Source organism: Manacus vitellinus, unplaced genomic scaffold (genome assembly GCF_001715985.3).
Source record: "Manacus vitellinus isolate BGI_N305 unplaced genomic scaffold, ASM171598v3 scaffold_32_pilon, whole genome shotgun sequence".
NCBI lineage: Eukaryota > Metazoa > Chordata > Aves > Passeriformes > Pipridae > Manacus > Manacus vitellinus.
The window spans coordinates 7,970,296-7,991,213 of NW_021940460.1; the positions used below are offsets into that span (position 1 = coordinate 7,970,296).

Below are 20,918 nucleotides of genomic sequence, written 5' to 3' on the forward strand. Positions count from 1 at the left end.
GGAAGCTTCTGTTTTCTTCCTGACTCTACAGTGTTTCTTTTCACTTTATTCCACATGCAATCTCACTCATTACAGAGGGAAAAAACCCCAGCATTTAATGTCCACTTCTGGGTCTGCACATTTTGGTGCTCTGTCATTCCCATTTGTGAAATGAGCAGTAATTACCACATTACATTTGTCTGAGTGACTGGGAGAGATCCATTAACTTCCTGCATAAAATGATACTTCACACAAGGCTCATTTTCCTGGTAGGAATATGTTTGGAAGGACTAGGAGAGAAGAGCAGCTGTAACTTGGTCTGATGCTTTCATTAGAGACTTCTTGTCCTTAAGCTGTCTCACAACATTCAGACAGGCAGCAGACCAGGGTGTCAGCCTTGTTTGGGGGGGTTTGGTGGCTCCTGCACGGAACAAATCCCAGTCTTCATGGATTGCATGTTGTCTCTGTAAAAGATGGAATGATACCTTGGCTTGAACATCGACAAAGTAGTGAAAATAAAACATGGAGGGTTGTTTCTATTCTATTTTTTTCTACTCTGTTTGGGTGCAGTGGACTAAGGTCAAAGGCATGACTAGGTTGGTACCATGACTGGAGATGCCTGGAGTGCAGGGGTTATAGCCAAGTGGAAAATGCATTTATAGGGTGAGAAGTAATTCTTTTCTTTATTTGACATACATAATTATGTTTGAGTTTTGGATCAGGGCCTCTCTGAAACAGTCAGAATTGTGATAAACTGGAGGAGCTATGTTACTATGTTTGATCTGAAGGTGTTTCTGGTTCTGCCCTTCCTGTATTGTGTCAAATTAAGCATTAATCAATTAGCTAGACTAATCTGTTTTTAATGTTGGGTATTGCTCATGTGCATTCCCTTAAAATTTCCATGGTTTTGTCCCCTGTATTGTGCTCTTAGACTTTATTTCTTCCCTTACTCTTTATTTTAATGTGAAAACATTTTCTAGTTTCAGACTAAACCAAGATACATGTACACTTCTTTTGCTCAAATGACCTGGGGAGGCAAGGAAGGTGTTTCATGTTATCTAGATACAGTTCCTTTACTAGGCAGCAAGTGCTTCCACTGAAATATGGACATGGATTCCTATCTTGCTCATTAGCAACATCAGGACTGACATTTTTATAGTGAAAAAGCTGTGCTGAGTTCTGAGATCTTAACTACAGAGATGCTGAATTTCCAACTCCCTCCACCCTCTCTCCATGCATCTGTTCCATGTCGTGTTTAGGGAACTGTTGGCATATGAAGGAATTACAGAGAAAGTGTAGACTAGATTAAAGAAAAGCCTTAACTTGTTATATGTTGTTTTCTCTCTTACATTAGTATAAATTATTTTTGCATCAGAATATCTGCTTTCATTTTTATTGAATAACTGGAAAGAGCTGATAATACTGTTCCAGTGCCCTGTTACCCGTGAGGTCAAGTGGCATTTGCTTCCAGGAGCTGGTAAATCATGGCCTGGTTTGAGGTTCTATTGGCAAAGGCAAGGCTGTCTCTGAGCTGCAGGCCAGCCCTGGATACATCTTTAGGATCTCTGGCACATCTGTTGATGGTTTTCCATTTGCAGTGATGGAGAGGGCTCTTAGTGGGTAAAATCCCTCTCAAGCACAGAAGTTGCACAAAGCCTTTGCAGCATGTTGGAGGCAGGCCCAAGGAAAAGGAATAAATTCCTTTTTGCTTATTACTGGCTTGTTTTGACAAGCATTCACATCTCCTAAAAACAAGATCCCTGCTGAGATGGAATATGATATGTCCAACAACTATTGCAAAAAGCAATGGAGAAGGAGATAACATCTTCCCAGGAAACACAAGCCAAGGAGCTGCTAAAGGAGGCATCAGGAAGCAGCAGAAAGCTCCCAAAGTACATCCATCGAAGCACAGTGAGACTGAAAGGAGCTGATGCCTGAATGGGAGAAGAGGGAGAAGGAACATTTAGCAAAAGGCAGCAGCAAGAAGCCAGAGACTGAATAAGGGAGTTCCTCCACTGCTCCATGGAGTTTTCCTACTGAGTCCCTGCTTTGGAAATGGGGAAAGAGTTAATTGTGATGTTGAGTGAGAGGATTGCTCAGCAAAGCTCCAGGAGCAGCAGCTGAGGACCTGCCTGGTTGGTAATCTGTACTTATGCATTAATAAATAGGCTTGTTACTCCATTTGATACAATGCCATAGGGTGTTCTAAGGAGCATAATTAGTTTGCTATTAAATAGGAAAATGTATAATTCTTTTATACATCTATGGATAGATGGATGGCAAGACTAGAAAGACAGCTGCCTTTTGCAAAACGTAGCACAGATAATTTCATTAAATAATTTCATAATCTACTCAAAACCTCAGGAGGTTTGGGGGTTGCTCCCAGCCTGTCAGCCCAGCCTCTGGAAAAACTCTTTCTCTAGACTAGTTTTTGTCAGAAAGATTGTATGTAAATTATATATTTAACAATATTTGACACAGTTCTTTATTTTTAAGGATGTTAGATCCATCCTGGATTAGATATTTTTCCTAATTACATTAATATTTAGAAGCTGACTGTTACCTATATAATTGAAATAAAACCTAGTAGGGATGTGGAACAATGGAAAGGCTTTAGGACTTTCTGTCATTGGTTCTTGCTCAGCTCTGTTCTGAATCAGCTTGTCTTTAAAATAATTATCTCTAAATTAGCCACTCAAGAAAGATGTCCTGAAAGATGACTGTGGCACATTTTACAAAGTTTTGTAAATTGAAATGAAACTGTGACCCACAGAAACAATTGTCATCTGGTGGTTTGGGTGGTTTTTTGCAAAGTTGAGTGTATTTACGAGGAGGAAATCTGGAGAAGAATATCCATTACTAAATGCAATTAAAGGGGAGGAAAAAACAACAGCAACTCACTGCAATTCTTGTAAAGAGCTCTGCTAAACCTCTGGGAATAGAAGCCACTGATGCTTCTGGTTCCAGAATTGTTCTTAATTATCTTATTGCTCTGTTCTCTGTTCTTCTAGTGAACTTCCCTTGATTCTAAAAATCAGCACATACCACACTTTTGCAGACAAATGAAGTGGAGAAGCAAACTCTGAGGGCTTTTCAGTCCAGGCACCCTGGAGGAGGAATATCTGGCACCAGATTCCTGTAGATCAGTGGGTGCTTACTGAGACTGGACTATTTTTTGGAAGACGGGATTTTTGTCAGTATTTGTAAGTTCTGCATGTATATTTGCTGTTAGTTCTTTTTAAACTCTCTTTATTATTTGTTATAAGTTGTGATGTGGCAGGGCATTCTATCGGAAATATTTCCTTATTTATTGTGTTAAATTTCAATGTATAAGGGTTTCAGAGAGTTCAAGTAGTTTATGTGTTTAGTAGAATAGATAATATTTTTTTAAAGAATCCTTCAACAGAATTGTGAAGCTTATTCCCTTGCAAATTCATACTCATGAGGAAATGCAGCTTTGTCTTCCTTATCAAATATATTTTCAACAGGGTTTAGAAAGGAAAGCACATATAATGACTAGAGTAGGTTTGAGCAATTGCCAGGGAGACAGGATTGAGCCTTTTCTGCACATTTTAACATTACATTTATTCCGTGGGAAATAAGGAATTGTGTTTTCCATGGCCATCTCGCTGATGTTTTTGGCTCAATCCACATTAATTTAAATAAGACAAAAAATTAAAATTATACATGACTGTATTCCCACTGTATATTTTTCTATTTTTTTATAGAACTGGTTTTATTCCTTTTCTACTGAAATAGTTGTTCTACTGTAATTTTAGTATCCTATTCCAAATGGAAATATTTTGATTTCTTATTTATAGAACAATTAAGTTAATAAGTTATTATGTTATTCTTTCTGAGTGATTCTAAAGACACAAAGAACTTGAAAGGTGAGTGAGTTAAATTGCAGTTATTAGTATTTTGTCCATTTGATGCTGGTTTGCTTCCAGTAACGCTAAATGTGCAAGTTTGGAATTGGTGTTTTCTTTACATGGAAAATACAAATGCCTGACCAAAGTTTCTTTCCTGTCTTGCTTGCACAGGAAAAGGTAAGTGCCCCTTAATGTAAATATGAAGTATTCCCATAGAACTGAAAATCCAGCTTTAATGTACAATGTGGGTTTGCAGACAACCCTCAGAATATTCTTGTAAAGAGAAACGACCTTGAAGCGTGTTTATGATGTTGTTTTCACACTGAATTTACACAGACTACTGACCACTGTAATGTGGTTTATAATGTAAGGCTTTTCAAAGATTTTGTGACATTCCTGTGCTCAAAGCTGTAGGATTTCCAAGCAATGTAGGATTTCAGAGAATGTTTCTAAGCCAGCAGTAGAGCAGTTCGAGTATGATGTATTCCTGTCTCCACTGCTGGAGTTCTAGAACATTTTGAATTCAATGTCATGAAGATAGCATTTGTCTGATTAAAACAGTTTGATAAGAAACCAAAAAAAAAAAAGGCATCCTGCTCTACTTTCAGTGGAGTATCTTATCTGTGAGGGTGGGGAGGCCCTGGCACAGGTTCCCCAGAGAACCCCATCCCTGGAGGTGTTCAAGGCCACGTTGGACAGGGCTTGGAGCAACCTGGGCTAGTGGAAGGTGTCCCTGCCCATGGCAGAGGGGTTGGAATGAGATGATCTTTAAGGTCCCTTCCCACCCAGCCCATTCTGTGGTTCTGTCTTTGTTAACTTGTGTCAAGTTCTTTGTGGTTGTAAATCAGACAGGATCAGACGTGTGGTCTTACAGGCACCTCTTATCTGGGGTAACCTTTCCCTTTCTGTTTCTGTGTCTCATGTTTGAGGTGACACTCCTCTCTTGAGAATCACAAGCTCCAGTTTTCATCAAGCACTGCTATAATTCTGGCAAAGCCATTAAGTGATAGTTTTCCTGTGTGCAGGAAGCCCTCTGTGCTCAGCATCCCAGACATACTGTGATGGCACAAACAGGCTGTTTTCACATGCCTGATATGATCATGAGAATAAATTGTGGCACAAACCAGTTAGAAAGTAGAGAAAAAAAGTAGAGATTGTTGAGGCTTGAGATTGTTTGGGCTTTACCAGTGACTGGAGGAGGATGAAGCCCTAGTTTTAAGTAGGAGTCAGCTCTGCAGTGGGATGGCTGGCAAGCTCTGGGATGCTCTGGCTTGCTTTGTCCATTCTGGAATGGGTAAGGGCAGTGGGGACAGGAACAACGTGGAGGTAATGACCTACTAAACTGTTCCAACTCTGTGCACAGTGAATCTGTGTCCATCTGCCTCATTTCTGGGATGAGAGCAACCAATCCACTCCCTGCTGTTCATGGAGAGTGGTCTGAGGCAAAAGGGGACTCGTGGCCCTGTAAAATGCTGACTTGAGGTGTTTGTGTCCTTCCTCACAGACTGCCTGCTCATCATGTCTTCAATTCTTGGGAAGATGAAGAAATTTGGCAGTTTTGACATGGAGGAATCTGAAGTGGCAGATGAACACACGGAAGGGGAGGAGTCTGTCCTGGAAACATCTGACAGCTCCCAGGGCCCACCCAGCACCAGGGCACAGCCACCCAAAAGCAACATCTTTGCAAGGCGTGGGCGGTTTGTGATGGGGGATAGTGACAAGGACATGGCTCCCATGGACTCCTTTTACCAGATGGATCACCTGATGGCACCTTCTGTCATCAAATTTAATGTCAATTTGGAGAGGGGGAAACTTCACAAGTAAGTTTGCCCCTTCACAAGATGTGATTGTAAGGAATAGTTTGACAACTGCAGACCATGGCTCTTAGAGTACCATTTGTTCTCTCCACATGAGCATGACTGATTTTTTCAGTTTCACTATTTTCTCTGCCAAAATAAGGAGTGTTGCAACTGAAAGGGACAATGGCTGTTTTGGCATCTCTGAAAATTCAGAGAATCCGTGGATATTTTGCCCAAAATTAGCAGTAGGCCTTAATTGACTGTTCAGTGAATGGCCATCACTCAGAAGAGAACAAGGGATTGCCTGGCTCCAGGGCTGCAGTTTCACTGCCATACTTGAGTGCCTCTTCTGAGTCTTGTTGTCAGTTTTGCAGCAAGTGATACACAACTTTATCAGAACAGTTGCTTGCAGGCTTTGTTGATCTTCTAGTCTTTGCAGATCTGTCTGTTCTAACCTGTACTTACTACTTCACACAAGCAGATGAAAAATAGTATTCTGTTAGTTTTATAAAAAGTCTGTTAAACCTCTAACTTTTAGAGTTTGACTTTTAGTAACTGAAATTTACCCTTGTTAGGCTCCTGTCTGCAGATTCCATCACAGGCTGCTCAGAAAAAGCTTTCAAGTTTTATGATCGCAGAAGGATCTTTGATGCTGTAGCCCGAGGCAACACAAAGGACCTGAGTGACCTGCTACTCTACCTTAATAGAACCTTCAAGCATCTCACAGATGAGGAGTTCAAAGGTACCCTTTAGTGGCACATGCCTTCAGTTGCCCTCTTCTTCCTCCAGTAGCGCTCCTGAGATGAAAACAAAAAAAGGATAATTATGTTATATGTCTGCAGGAGGTCCTTTAATAGCCACTACTGCCCTATTGATTGGGCAACCCATTGATTGTAAGGTTACAGGAGCTGAAATTTTTTGTGAAAAGCCTAAATGAGTTTCCTTGTCTTTTGAAAAGCACCTCATTAATTCCTCCTTGCCTGGGTACAGATGGTGGGTCTGTAATAACTTCAATACATCTTCAATCTTTTGTGTTATAGAGCCCGAAACTGGGAAAACCTGTTTACTGAAAGCCATGCTGAATCTGCATGATGGGAAAAATGATACCATTCCCTTGCTGCTGGATATTGCAAGGAAAACTGGAACTCTGAAAGAGTTTGTTAATGCAGAATATACTGACAACTACTACAAGGGTAAGAGAAATGGCTGCTACAGGGGAACCTCAGGGTGCTAAGACTGAGTCTTCTTCAAGAAACCTTATGCCTGAGGATGCAGCACCCCAAAGTTCCAGTGTGTGATTAACAATCTGTGCATTTGTGCTGGGAGTGTGTTCTGTGCAATATTCTGCCATTTTTGATATACAGTGATTAATAGCAAGTTCAAGGAATGTCCATTTGCTGTTTGTGGGGTTTTTTTTCTGTTCAGTTCTAGAGCTTTTTAGTCTGCAAAACTCTCAGTTCCACCATCTGACGTGGAGCTGAGTGAATTGCAGTGCTGAAAGCTCTCAGTGTGTGCTAAGTGCTGAAGATTTCTGTCTGATGGCTGTCTCTGTAGGCCAGACTGCTCTTCACATCGCCATCGAGAGAAGGAACATGTACCTGGTGAAGCTCTTGGTCCAGAATGGAGCAGATGTTCATGCACGAGCCTGTGGGGAGTTCTTCAGGAAAATCAAAGGGAAATCTGGCTTTTATTTTGGTAGGAGTGAGCTCAGTGTGGGCTTTATTGATTGAGTTATCCTAGCATCACCCCAAGTGCAAGCTGTTAAATAATCCTGTTTATGTGGGACTGGAGGCTCAGATGCCAGATGGGTTGTTCCACCATCAGGACAAATATTTACTCCTGAGCTTATAAACTGAGCTTATAAACAAACACAGTTGGTAGTTGATGGCGTTCAGTGTGAGCTTGGTGTTCTCTGAGCACTGTATCCTTTGAAAGGTTGTAACCTTCTACTCCTGTCCTGTCAGTGCTTTTTTTAAGCAGCTGTGTTTCTGTCATGCAGTTAAAACCAAAGAAAATCTGATTCTAACAGCTATCACAAGAATTGGTGCTGCGTCAGAGGAATCCACCTTTTCTTAGTGCAAGATGAAAACAACATGAACTTCATATTTTCTGACCACTCCTTTCCTTTGCTTCCTGTAGGGGAGCTGCCCTTGTCCCTGGCTGCCTGCACCAACCAGCTCTGCATTGTGAAATTCCTGCTGGAGAATCCCTACCAGGCAGCTGACATTGCTGCTGAGGACTCCATGGGCAACATGGTCCTGCACACCCTGGTGGAGATTGCAGATAACACTAAGGATAACACCAAGTTTGTAACCAAGATGTACAATAACATATTGATCCTTGGTGCCAAAATTAATCCAATCCTGAAGCTGGAAGAGCTCACCAACAAGAAAGGGCTGACTCCATTAACCCTGGCAGCCAAAACAGGGAAGATAGGGGTGGGTGAGAGAAGGTGTTTAACTGTCCTGTTATTGTATCAAGTTTTAGAGAGCACGTGTAAAACATTTATGCAAGGTGGGGTTTGTAACTTTATTGTTGGGGCCTTTTAGTTAATAGAAACTGAGGCTGCAGTTTAACATGCAAACCTGCAGAGCCCTTAAAGGCCATTAAATGTGTGTGTGTGTATGTGCCCAGCTGGTGTTATTCATACACCCCTGGCAGCCCAAGAGGAAACCACTGGAGCCCTTGTACTTTTGACTGCTGTTATAACTCATTTTCTGGAAGTCCACATTCAAAGTGACTGTGTGCTCAGAGAGGTGTAACACACACTTCTGCTTTTCTCTTGCAGTTTTGAAGCAGATAATGCCAAGCTGTAAGAGGTATTTATATTTCTCATCTCCCAGCATCCAGTAAGAAAATGAACCGTGTTTCCTTGAGAATGCAGTGCTCCAGTGGTTTGGCCTCAGCTCAGTTAAACTAGGGAGAAATTACCCATCCTTTCATGTGGAGATGCTGAGGGACAAGAAGTCCATTAGCACTGACATGTTGGTTGTATTGTTCTTTTGCAATTAGATTTTCGCTTACATCCTCAGACGAGAGATCAAAGATCCCGAGTGCAGACACCTGTCCAGGAAGTTCACTGAATGGGCATATGGACCTGTCCACTCCTCTCTTTATGACCTGTCCTGTATAGACACATGTGAGAAAAATTCAGTGCTGGAGATTCTTGCCTACAGCAGTGAGACACCAGTGAGTATTGCACCTCCTTTGCATTTTATTCCCAGGCTGGGGGACTGCTGGGGAAGAGCTTCATGTTCCCCACAGTGCACCTTTTGCCTCCTTTCCATGAAAGAGCAATCACCCCTCCTGAGTTTAAGGGAATGAGAGAGAACATTTGCTGAAGATGAATATAATTTGGTTTTCTTTCAAAGTCTGATACATACTGGTCCCAGCAAGACTCTCCCCTTTCTCCTTCTGCTCAGAACCGGCACGAGATGCTGCTGGTGGAGCCCCTTAACAGGCTCCTGCAGGACAAGTGGGACCGGTTTGTCAAACACTTGTTTTACTTCAACTTCTTTGTCTATACCTTGCACATCAGCATCCTCACTGCAGCTGCTTACTACAGACCTGTACAGAAGGACCAGAAGGTATGTCACTGTGGCATGTGTCAGGGGAGCCAGCCAGTGCATGACATCTTAGATCTGCCTCCCATTTGAATGTGTGCTCCTAACATCAGAAATGTCCTCTTTCCTGAAGGGTAGAGGGAGATTTTGACCCTGCTTGATTCCCAGTCTTGCTGCAGCACATTCAGAAACTTAACCTGTTGCCCCCCACTATGTAGTTGCTTTAGGCTGCTGGTAAGGCCAGGTTTTTCCTGTCTCCAGTTCTGCTGAACATCTTCCTGTCTTGTACAGCCTCCCTTCACCTTTGGTTACACCACTGGGGAGTATTTTCGAGTGACTGGAGAGATCCTGAGTGTTCTGGGAGGCCTCTATTTTTTTTTCAGAGGGGTAAGGTATTTGAAAATTTCCCTTTTGCTGTTTGGGTAGATGTAGGGGAGAGTCAAACAAACTTTTCCTATTCATTAGCATTGGCTGCTAAAATGATCCATGTTTTAGTCAAGAGTGACATATCTTTTTCCTAGGCCTGATTAGGAGTTCTCAGGTTACTAATGAGCTAAGATACAATTTTATCTATTTATAAAAAAAGGTTCTCCTTAGAAGGCAATGAGCATCTTGGCAATTAGCCTTGCCAAAGCTTAAGGGTGGGGTATTGCAAACAGCCAGCCCCCCACTAAAGGTTTCCTGGCTTAGCCTAAAGTCCCCCAGCTTCCCCTTGGCAGCCAATGGAAAGGGTGCAGTGAATCCCAGGTCCTCAAACAGTGACTGAATGGGTTGTTGTCTTCAAAAGAGACACCAGATGTGAGAGAATTCAAGTGTTGCTGAAGAGTCCTCCTGAGATATTGTGCCAGTGCTGTTTTCCAGCTGTTCTTGTGATTTTAATAGGTACCAGCTCCCTGGTACAGGGCTCAGGGCTCAGTTGATGCATTCACAGGTGATAGTTAATTCCTCCTTGATGCAAACCTGGTCTTGGTTCCCTTTTCTTTCCAGATACAATATTTCGTGCAGAGGCGCCCGTCGCTCAAGACGCTGATCATTGATGGCTACAGTGAGGTTCTTTTGTAAGCTCCAATATCTTTGGTTGCATCTCAGCCAGAAACAGATGAGTGTGGGAGATCTGTAGTTCTGGCTGAAGCCACCTGTAATAGGTAGATGCTTTGCTATAATTTCCTGGGTCTTTACAACAGAGTAGCCAGTGGATATCACTGAACAGATGGGTCTGGGGCAGTGACCTCCTTTGGAGGTAAGGCAAATTAAGTGTCTAGATGTTCAATGACTGTGTCATGCAGCAGAGTTAGGAATAGATCTCCAAGCTGGACTTGTACACTGGATGTGCAGAAATCCTCCCACTGCTAAAGGGAGCTTTGCCTCTGAACGTTTGGGTCCTTTCTCTTCCCAACTGGAGTGCACTAAACAAGGGGAACCCCTCATTCTGCTGTACACCCCATGGGGCTCCTCTGTTCCCACCACCTGTGACCAGCTCAGCCCTTTGCATTCAGACCATGCTTGTCTTTCAGCTTTGTTCACTCCTTACTCCTCCTGAGCTCTGTGGTGCTGTACTTCTGTGGCCAGGAACTCTACGTGGCTTCCATGGTGTTCTCCTTGGCACTGGGCTGGGCCAACATGCTCTACTACACCCGTGGCTTCCAGCAGATGGGCATTTACTCTGTCATGATTGCCAAGGTCAGTGCAGGGAGCAGGTGTGCCCAGAGTGGGACACTGCTGCCAACAGCATTCCAGAAGACACCTTGCCGTATCTGCCTCCATGATGCCACTGGGAAAGCTCATAACACTCTGCTAAACTTTGCTGTTGTCTTCTGAGTGAAGTGATAAAATTTAAGTGATGTAGAAAACCCCCCTGCTCCTCATCCATACATTTTAAAGCAGTCTTGATATGATGATGATGATTTTTATTGCCTGCCATGCTTCAAAATAACTATGATTGGACAAGCGTGGATGAAAGGAGACTGAGAACAGTGTGGACTGCTCTGGTGTGAAATGGCCCAGCTTTCCACCAGCTGGAAATTTCTTTAGGTATAGTTCAAATGTTACCGAACAGAGCAATTAGCTAAGAGGCTGGCTAATTAACTAGCTGGCTAATAAACCTCTCTGTATGGTGTAGACAGCCAGTCCAAGAGGGGAAGAAAGCTTCAACTGTCTTAATGTGGTTTATACTCGCAAAGAGGAAACTATTTGACAGGCATATGTGTTGCATATGTGTGTAAACTGCTGCATGAATAACAGAGAAAAATGTTTTCTGTATTAAAGTTTATCATCTCAGCAGGATAAACAACAGTTTAATGCATGAACAGCCAGTTCATGCAAATGCCTTCTTGAGCTGAAGCAGGTACCCATTTTTGGTGCAGTTTATATTCAAGTTTTAGCAATATAAAAATACTCTGTTTTCATGTTGCAGATGATCCTTAGAGATCTGTGTCGCTTCATGTTTGTCTATCTAGTGTTCCTCTTGGGATTTTCTACAGGTAATTTTCTAATTGGAGTTACTTTTTGTTACTTTAGAGAGTCTTGGAAAATGTTATTTTTCAAGTTGCTTAGACTTTTTGTTTCCAACTAAAAACTAAAAAATTAGCCTACTTACAAAAAATATCTCTTCAGAATAACAATTATCTGTAGTAGTTTCATACAGCTTTTCATCCCTGGGTCTCAAACTGCTTTCCAAAGCTGATGGAAAAACATTCAGTCGTCCTGTTCTGTGTAGAGAAAGCTGAGGCAACACCTTCTGAGAGGTGTCAGTCATAGGGAATATTTATAGGGCAATTTCCCTGGAGTCAATGTACCATGAGGATAACATGCTTTACCTTTGTACTCGTTTCATTGCTTGCAAAGGAATTATGATCCCAAATTGTATTTTCACCCTGCCTATGTGATTCTTCTCTTGCAACAGCTGTGGTGACTTTAATTGAGGATGACAATGAGGGGCAAGAGACAAATACCTCTGACTCTTCCCGCTGCTGCCACGTGAGACGAGTCCGCACGTCCTACAACAGCCTGTATTACACCTGCCTGGAGCTTTTCAAGTTCACTATTGGGATGGGGGACCTGGAGTTCACAGAGAACTACAGGTTCAAGTCTGTGTTTGTCATCCTCTTGGTTCTCTATGTCATCCTCACGTACATCCTCCTGCTCAACATGCTCATTGCGCTGATGGGGGAAACCGTGAACAAGATTGCACAGGAGAGCAAGAGCATCTGGAAACTCCAGGTGTGTTGGCTCTGGGAGGCTGCTATCCAAGAAGGAGGGTGTGGGGAATCATCAGAAATTTCAGAGAGAATCTTTAGGAACGGACATCTTTCTAAATAACAGGTCACTGCTTCTTTCTGATTCTCCTGAACAGCTCCTGAAAAAAGTATATTAGTTCCTTTTCCGTGTATATTTGATGTTTTGCCTGAGCAGATGTTCCCAGTGTTCCACAGATGTTCAGAATTTAAGAAAAGAAGTACTTTTGTAATTAGACAAAATTATTTGGGCTTTTGATGATGGAAAATCCTGATCAGACTATGGAGCCAGGGATTATGCAAGGGGAAAAGCAATCTTTACCAGACTCTCAAAGGCACATCAGTTTTTGTTTGAGGTAAGAAAGGGAACTTCATAGTTCTAGTCACAGGGCAGTAATTGAGCATTTTTAATGACATTAACAGAGGGTGGTATTTCAGAGGTGGTTACAGTGACTGCTCTAAGATGATGACAATGATAAATACTGAAGGTTTATAAAATAAAGGCAGTATTCAGGATTTGTATGACTTTGACCAGCAGCCTCTCAGTGCTCTGCTTTCTCTTACCTGGCAGAGAGCCATCACAATCTTGGATATCGAAAACAGCTACTTGAACTGTTTGAAGGGCTCATTCCGGTCCGGGAAGCAAGTCTTGGTGGGGATCACACCTGATGGCCAAGATGATTACAGATGGTGCTTTAGGTAACCTCTTTGTGTGTCAAACGAACAATCTTTTGTAGACAAACATTAAGGCATCTGGTGGTAGGAAGCAGAGCTTTCCCCCTGGAGCACTCTGAAAAGTGGCTCACTAATACTGTCTAGAGTAGTCAGTTTAATCTGATTTTTTAGGTCGGATCTGAGGCTTGAGAGGTGGCAGTTTGTGATAAAAGCTCATATTGGAGTTGTCTGGTGATGCTTAGAATAGATATTGGGTTTGTTGTTCTCTCCCCAGGGTTGATGAAGTGAACTGGTCCACATGGAATACGAACCTGGGCATAATCAACGAAGACCCCGGGTACTCCGGGGACCTCAGACGGAATCTCAGTTTCTCTATTAAACCTGGCAGAGGTGAGGGCTTCAGTGACCTAAATCCTAGTATGGGCTACACACTGGGGACAGTAGCAGCATGAATTAATTGTTAGAGGGCACTCAGTGTTATGCACTTACTGATAGTTCAGTAACTAAGTTTATGTCATTTCCCATCAGCACAAAATGCGAAGGATGAAGTGGGCTCATCACTCACAGCAGTTTGACTCTTGGGAATAAAACCCCCATAGATCTGTCATTCTGAATGAAGATTTTACAAGACAGATAAGGTGTAAATCCTGAGGAGATGGAGCAGTGTATGATGGCAACCAGATAGCCAGGAGGAGGCTTTTGGAGGCCCCAAGCCCTACAGTTTGGGAGCTCAGCCCCCAGCACAGAAGTATTCAACTGTGCAATCAGTCTCTGCTGTACTTGCCAGCTGAAATATGGAAAACTCATGCAACAGTATGGGCAAGAAAACCACAAAGCCCTTTCTTCCTGCTTCTTTCTTCTTCTTTCATCAGCTTCCTATTTAAACCACTTGTATATTTTCTGATTCTGTGGAGGGGGAAAATTTAACCATTCCTTTCCTTTGTAGTTTCAGGGAAACACTGGAAAACATTGGTTCCGCTTTTAAGAGATGGAAGCAGGAGAGAAGATAGTCACAAGCTACCAGAGGAAGTCAAATTAAAACCTGTTTTGGAACCTTATTATGAGCCAGAAGATTCTGAGGTGTTGAAGGAGTCGCTTCCAAAGTCAGTCTAATCTTGCTTTATTTTTAGGAAGAAGTTTAATTCTAGTTGTCTGTGTTGGCCCTGCTGGAAAAAGGCCAGAGGACTTAGGAAGTTACTGTGTGCAAGGATTCACTAAGTATGCTAAATAAAATACTTGTTGTTTAAGCTCATGTCTTCATGGTTATTTTTAGCATAACCTTCTGTCTACTTTTAGAGTCTCTTTCTTTTAAGAAGTATTTTTATGAGCTTCCATACACCCTGATTTTGTGGCTTTGCTGCCTCAAAACCCAACCAACCAAACTATTATGACACTGGAGATGGACTCATAAAAGAGCAGTGAAAATCCCCATAGATATGTTCCTGTGAGAAAAGTTTCTTGGAAAGCAGATAAATAAATGGGACAGGAAAAGAATACAAAATAATAAATGATTTAGAGATGTTATTCTTTTCTCATAACACAAGAACAAATACACTCTGTGAAATTTTAAAGGTTGAATAGTCAAAACCGATGAAATAAATGTTTCTCTTACACTGTCTGAGTAAACTCCAGAAATTCACAGTTATTGTTACTGAGGCTGAAGGCTTAACAAGATCCCAAATTTGACATTTATTTAGATAACAGATGAACTTTGCACAAAGTAAGAGATAGTGGTGATACAGAATATATGTTTCAAAGGTCAGATGTATAATAATGTACAACAATAATAATCTTGAAATCAGAAAGTTTTTGTTCTTGACTTTGACAGCAACCACAGGGGGAAAGAAATCTGGTGCTGCAAATCCATCTGGCTGGATTTACAAAGAGAATCAGGAAAACTATCTGAGAGAGAAAATAGGCAGATGTTCTAAAACTACAGATGGGAGCTCTGGAAAGAGAGGAGAGCGTAAGGTAAATTGTTTTGCTTTCTTTCCTTGCATCACTAAAGCACTTAAGAGTTCACAGCCTTTACTGCCCATGTCAGTGTGCACATACAAGTATCCTTAAGTCAGCAGGGTGTTTGACTGTGGGTTTCAGTCGTTCCTGTGGCTGCACCTGAAGAACAGTTGTGCTGAAGTGCTGCTGTGAAACCAGGCCAGAGCACACCCAGCCTGTGCCAGGGCAAGCCCGTGGTGCTGGGCTGTGACACACCCACCGTGCTTGGGAACACTCACCTGAGTCACTGCAGTTGGAATATGACACACTGGAGGGGCCCCTTGGAAATCGTTGGGAAAACTGGAAATGAGAGACATGGAAAATGGAGCCGACCTTTGAAACACAATTTTCATCAATACAGCCTGTAATTTTTCTGCATTTTCAGATACTGAAACAGTCATTACTCTTAAAGAGAAGCAATCACTGTATTTACCCTTTGCTGCTACAACTGTGAGATGAAGTTTTGGGTTGTGTGCCATCACTTCTCTTACTGGGGTCAGGGTTTCTCACCCTGTTCCTTTCTCACGGGGTACTGCAGCAATATATTTGAACAAAATCTTCAAACATCCAGCTGCTTTATTTGAAATAGTAGCACCATCTAGAGGACTAGTAATTCTTGTTTCTTTGGTTAGCATCATTCAGGACAAATGTCGTTTTAGTTTCACAGAGTTTGTAGGGTACAACCAGAGAAACTTGCCAAAGGATTTGAAAGAAATGCTTGAAAAAAATCAGAATTTAAACTGGAAATAATCAGAATTTAATGTCTCTGGTGGACAGGGAAGCCACAAAGGATGTTTAAAGCAGTGTGTTTAATTCCATACCAATTTCAATATCAAAGGTGTATCTCTAAACACTTGGTAGCAGCCTCTGTAGGTTCCACTCAAGGCTTCATTACACTCCATGCTAAACGTGGCAAGAGACAATCCACATGTAAAACAAGCACAGCTAAATAGGCAAGACAAGCTGAGACAGTGTAACAATTTATTATTAAAACAATTTAGAATAAATGTAGAAAGGGGCTGACCAGCAAAACATCGTTGATTGTCTCCATGCCTTTGTGTTCCAGGCCAAATTTATGCTTGGAGGGACACCAGGATCATGATATAGCTGGAAAGCATTCATGAAATTTCTGTTTTCCCTGGGAGGGATCCATTTCTCGTAATTATCAGCCTGAGTAGAGGCCTAATCCATTGCTTAAATTCCACCTTGATTTACATCAAGTGCCTATCCAGAAGGATTGATCAGCTGCCCTGGGTAACCTGAACATATTATACACCTCTGCCTTCCTGCCCCTTCCTGCTCCAAGAAGATTACAAATTACAGGAGACTTCTTAATAAAAACCAGAAATGCCGGAATTCAGACTGAAAACATGCATCAGTATAGTGCTGTGGTTAAGAATGTAAATGCCCTATACTTGTGGGATAGGGTGGTGCTGGTGGGGTTTTTGGTTACATTTTTAAAATCCCTTAGTCTTGTCTGGGAAGCAAACAAAATTATCCCACTTCTCCAGAGGGAATTATTACCAACCTCTCAGAATTTCCAGCTATACCATCCCTCAGTTCCTGCAGTGGGCAGAAATTTTTTTCCCACAGATGGGGAAGTAGAGCTTGGCAGTGATACCAACCCATTGTTGCACACATTTATTCAGACTCAGCCAGGGCTCTGTTTGCCAGTTTTCTTCCTTCATTTTCATTCCACCTCAGCACAGGGAATTACCTTTGGAGATGAAGGTGGGTCTGTTCAGGCAGACAGGGTGGGATGCCTGGAGGGGACACACTTGCTCTGAAGGGACAGACTCTCGTGCTGGAGGGCTCCAACTAACCCCAAGGGAAGAGAGGTGGCTTGTCAGGAAGTGTTTGTCCTTTAAAAATACCTTTGCCAGGACTAGCACCTTTCTGTTCCTGCTTGTAAACACCTGCACTGAGGAGGAGAATGGCCTTGTAACAAATTATCTTTACTTGGGTTCTTTTATGGAGGTTCTGCTCACCTTGGCAGACATATTTTGCAGGATCTTGCAGAATCTTGAGCCCTTGGGGAGTTTTTTATTTTGTAGTTTGCATAGTTATTTCCCACTGAGCATGTTTAGAAAAAACACATGGTTCCCATGCTGTTCTTTGAGGCTTGCAGGTGGTAAAAATCTGTCCTCTCACAGTTATTAGTCACATTAATTTATGTCCACACTAAGTGCTTAATATGAGATGATCAGGTTGAACAACTGTCTATAACCACCAGTTCCCAATAACCACATGGGCACAAAAGCCAAAGAAATGGAGGGTGTTGATGTGCTCACCTCCTGTCTGTGGGTGACAGCTGTAATTAGCAGTGACTGCAAATGTGTGTGGGATGGAGACAGCAAGAGAGCTGAGCTGGGCTGCCCTGCACTGGGAGGTGAGAATGGACTGATGAACCTGTGGGAAACCAAAGACATGATCTCAGTATTTACAGCATTGCCATACCTGAGATGCAACTGCTCTTGTCAGCCATGAAAACTGAACGGTTGTGCCTTTCAAACTCCAGTCATTTCTGAATTAGTTAAGAAAAATGCACATTCTGACTGAAGAACTTGGAGCCACACGGCCTGTTCGTGTGCACTTGTTGTGTCCTCTGCCACAGCTGCAGTGGCAGCTGGAGTGTGAATAGCCCTCGTGCTAATTAAGCATTCACATTAATCACCTCTCAGAGCTGCTTTTAGTGGGGTCCACGACAGAGCAGGGCCCACAAGAGGGCCCCCAAGCCATGTTTAGGGCTGCTGCTGGTCCTCCTGGGGCACCCCAGAACTGACTGGCCCCAGGACAGCCCCTCTCCCTCTGATGCCACTGTCTTGCTCTGCTGTCTCTGATCATATTAATTATGCAGAATTATATTTATTTTTGTTAAATGCCAGCTAATTCTGCCACTCTTCTGAGGCATCTGTATGACACTGGCACATTCCTCAGTCCTGCATCTTTGCTGGAGCCCCCAGTACTCAAAAATCCACAAGGTGTGTATGCCCAGCAAGTGCTGCTGTGCTACAAAACACAAGGGATCCTGCCAACCCCATGGCTTTAAGGGATAGAGCCAGCAGACTCAGGTTCTGATGCTTCAAGTTTTCAGAATCCCATAAATAGGATTTTTATACAGTGTTTTTCAACAAGCTGTTGTGGTAGATTTTCCAAATTCAAAAAAATTCCAGGTACATTAAAAATGCCTGATATGCTGATGATCAGGCAGTGTCCTGGATGTTTAACAGCAGCTTGCACACACTAGAGAGAATCCTGCAGTGCAAGGTGCTCCTTACATGTCTGCTCCATTAGGCACAGGCATGGATTTAGTAGGGCTTGGGAGGAAGGGGTTTTAATTGATGCTGCCAGATGCAGCATAGACATCCTGGGTCTTCTTGATGTGGTTATAGGGCTCTGAAGTGCTTCCCATGACCCACACCATGCACACTGGGAGGACTTCTGACTCTGGAATAGTTTCCACAGAGAAAATATGGACCCGATTCCTCCTACATCTGATGCTAATCTTCAAAATACGTGGTGGAGGGCACCTATTTCTCTGGGAAGGAGGAGAAATCAACCAACTGATCTCACTGGATTTCTCTCTTCCTGGTGTGTTGATGATGCTGTGGCTGAGCTACATCACCATTAGTAACACTTCCCGTTTCAGTGTGCAGGGAATGAGTGGGCTCCAGGAGACGCCAACATTTCCAGAATCACAGAGGTTTTCAGACTTCATCATCATCCAGAGCAGGATTTCTCAGTCCTGGCTCTAATCAGCCTCTAAAATCAACATTTTAGTCACCTGAATGTTGGTTTGAAAACTCGTGTCCCCTGGAATTGCCGTGTCAGCCGGCGAGAGCAACTCCCAGTTACAGGAACTAAAGGAAGTGTCCTACTCACTTGGCCTGTAAGAGCATGTCACTAAATCTAAGGTCATTTCTTTCAAAGCTGACATAGTAGGTTTATCCCAGACATTCCTCTTATTCCAGAGGAGAATGCGGATAATGAACCACATAGAGAAGAGGGATCCTGTCCCCAGTTCCTGTGAGTCAGAGGGGGAAAGCCAGGAGTGTTTAATTGGCAAAGAGGAAGACACAAGGAAGAAAATGTCCCTCATTATCAGAAAGATACAGGAGAGCTGAGTTTAGGGCTGGAAACAGGTAAAGGTTTCTCAAGAGGAAGATTTGCAAGGGCACATGGAAACAGCTATTTCTGAAATAAGCCCTGAATAACTGAAAGTTGAAGCACTGACAAAGAGAGAAGATGATTTACATAATAAAAGAGGTTTTAATTAGAATAATGGGTTGAAACTGAGACAGGGAAAATGTATCCTGAAAAGATGATCTTCCTGTGGGGCACATACAATGTGTGTCTGCCCAAAGAACTCCCTTTGGAATCGTGGGAAGTTTCAAATATCAGCCCACATAAGCAGGTAATCCAGTGCCATCCTGATTGCAGGAATGGGGGACCTGCAGGTTTTAGATCTTGTTTTGGGGAACCAAAGTAACTGAGGGTTTATCTCAATTGGTAGATGTTCACCTTCAGTTCTGCTTCCCTTAATTTCCAGAAATAACTTGACAAAAAGTGGAAGGGGCCTCCAGGGACTTAATTTTGTTATAGTTAGTGAGCACCTCATATGCTGCTACAGTGGATGCAAAGTTTGGGTTTCAGTTTAAGACGTGAGAGTGGGTGAATTTTTGTTCCACTCACATTTTTTATGGGTCTAAACAGATCTTTGGAGGGGGAAGGGGAGCAAACTATTCCCCAGATTTAGATGGATGAGACAGATAAAGATATTTTCCTTCTAAAAGAGGAGATTGAATGTTCCTAATCAAATGACTAAACTATTAGTTCAACCCAAAATTATTATGACATGCAAGTTCCTCCCCAGCTGTGGTGATCACCCTCCAAAAACTGCTTGAGTCAAACAGTGGCAGTACAAACTTGAGCAGAAAAATGTAGTGTATAGGTGGGGCCAACGCTTTCTTCACGGTGTGTTCCCTCAGGGATTTTCGTGTTGCTTAATTCCCCTGCACTGCTCAGCCTTACCAGAAACTCTGCACCACAACTGAAGATTTACTGAGGGTACAAGCTCAGCTGAAATAGTAGGAGAATGACCATGACCTAGCTGGGAATGTGAGGCTCAGCAGCCAAGAGAAGGTTGTGCTCTGGGAGACCTCACTGAAATGTGATGTGTCGCACGGGAGGCTTGGCTCCCTCCTGTGAACTGTGAACTGAGAGCCAATGGAAGTAAAAAGTGCCATCTCATGGTCTTAAAGCTGGTTTTATTTTTTCCTCCAAAGGTTCCATGCTTGTCTGAGCCTCTCCCAGTGACTGTGCACAGCCTGTGGCCCACAGCACCAGCAGCAAGGACACGCTCACAGGACAGGGACAAGAAGCACCCACCACCTCACACATCTGTGGGGTGTGTACAGTGAGGACTGGCAAAGGGCTTTGTAGCTTTGTTCTGTTACTTTTTGCCTTAGGAGTGGCAGGGGACAATTAACAAAAGCACAAATGCAGGAAAAGACACAGGAAAAGAGTTACAGATCCATTCTCCCCATTGCTTGTTATTATCTCGTGCTTATCTCATGTAACTTAACCAAGACAAGGGATAACTATGACCTGAAGTCAAATACTGATGCCACTTGCAAAAAGCGGATTTTTACTGTACTTATTTCAACTCACTCAATACTGAATCTGTCCCTGCATAGGGAATTGGCCAGAGGTGTGGGAATTAGAGAGACTCAGGTGGAAGTGATCACACTACCAGGTGGAGAGAGGGTATAATAAGGGAGGGAGGGAGGCAGCTTTTTTTCT

At 42.8% G+C, this 20,918-nt stretch overlaps 1 protein-coding gene across 7 annotated transcripts; it reads left to right on the top strand.

Annotated features, from left to right (window-relative positions):
- The first annotated feature begins 41 nt into the window (after nucleotides 1–41).
- On the top strand, nucleotides 42–20,837 carry TRPV1 (transient receptor potential cation channel subfamily V member 1). 7 transcript variants are annotated; one of them, XM_018076733.2, is made up of 19 exons: nucleotides 42–642; nucleotides 2,991–3,182; nucleotides 5,356–5,671; nucleotides 6,226–6,392; nucleotides 6,691–6,843; nucleotides 7,205–7,345; nucleotides 7,790–8,088; nucleotides 8,663–8,839; nucleotides 9,022–9,237; nucleotides 9,505–9,600; nucleotides 10,201–10,271; nucleotides 10,728–10,893; nucleotides 11,627–11,693; nucleotides 12,116–12,432; nucleotides 13,018–13,145; nucleotides 13,396–13,511; nucleotides 14,068–14,224; nucleotides 14,950–15,092; nucleotides 20,402–20,837. In XM_018076733.2, the coding sequence occupies exons 3-18, from the start codon at nucleotides 5,370–5,372 to the stop codon at nucleotides 15,050–15,052; spliced, it is 2,676 nt and encodes an 891-aa protein (XP_017932222.1). In that variant the 5' UTR covers nucleotides 42–642; nucleotides 2,991–3,182; nucleotides 5,356–5,369; the 3' UTR covers nucleotides 15,053–15,092; nucleotides 20,402–20,837. The 7 variants fall into 7 exon arrangements, 5 of the variants coding, with proteins under 5 accessions (XP_017932222.1, XP_017932225.1, XP_017932223.1 ...); XM_018076734.2 differs by lacking the exon at nucleotides 42–642 and having other exon boundaries at nucleotides 2,807–3,182; nucleotides 9,073–9,237; XR_001921157.1 differs by lacking the exons at nucleotides 42–642; nucleotides 14,950–15,092; nucleotides 20,402–20,837 and adding an exon at nucleotides 13,650–13,934 and having other exon boundaries at nucleotides 2,806–3,182; nucleotides 14,068–14,142.
- Nucleotides 20,838–20,918: the final 81 nt, after the last annotated feature.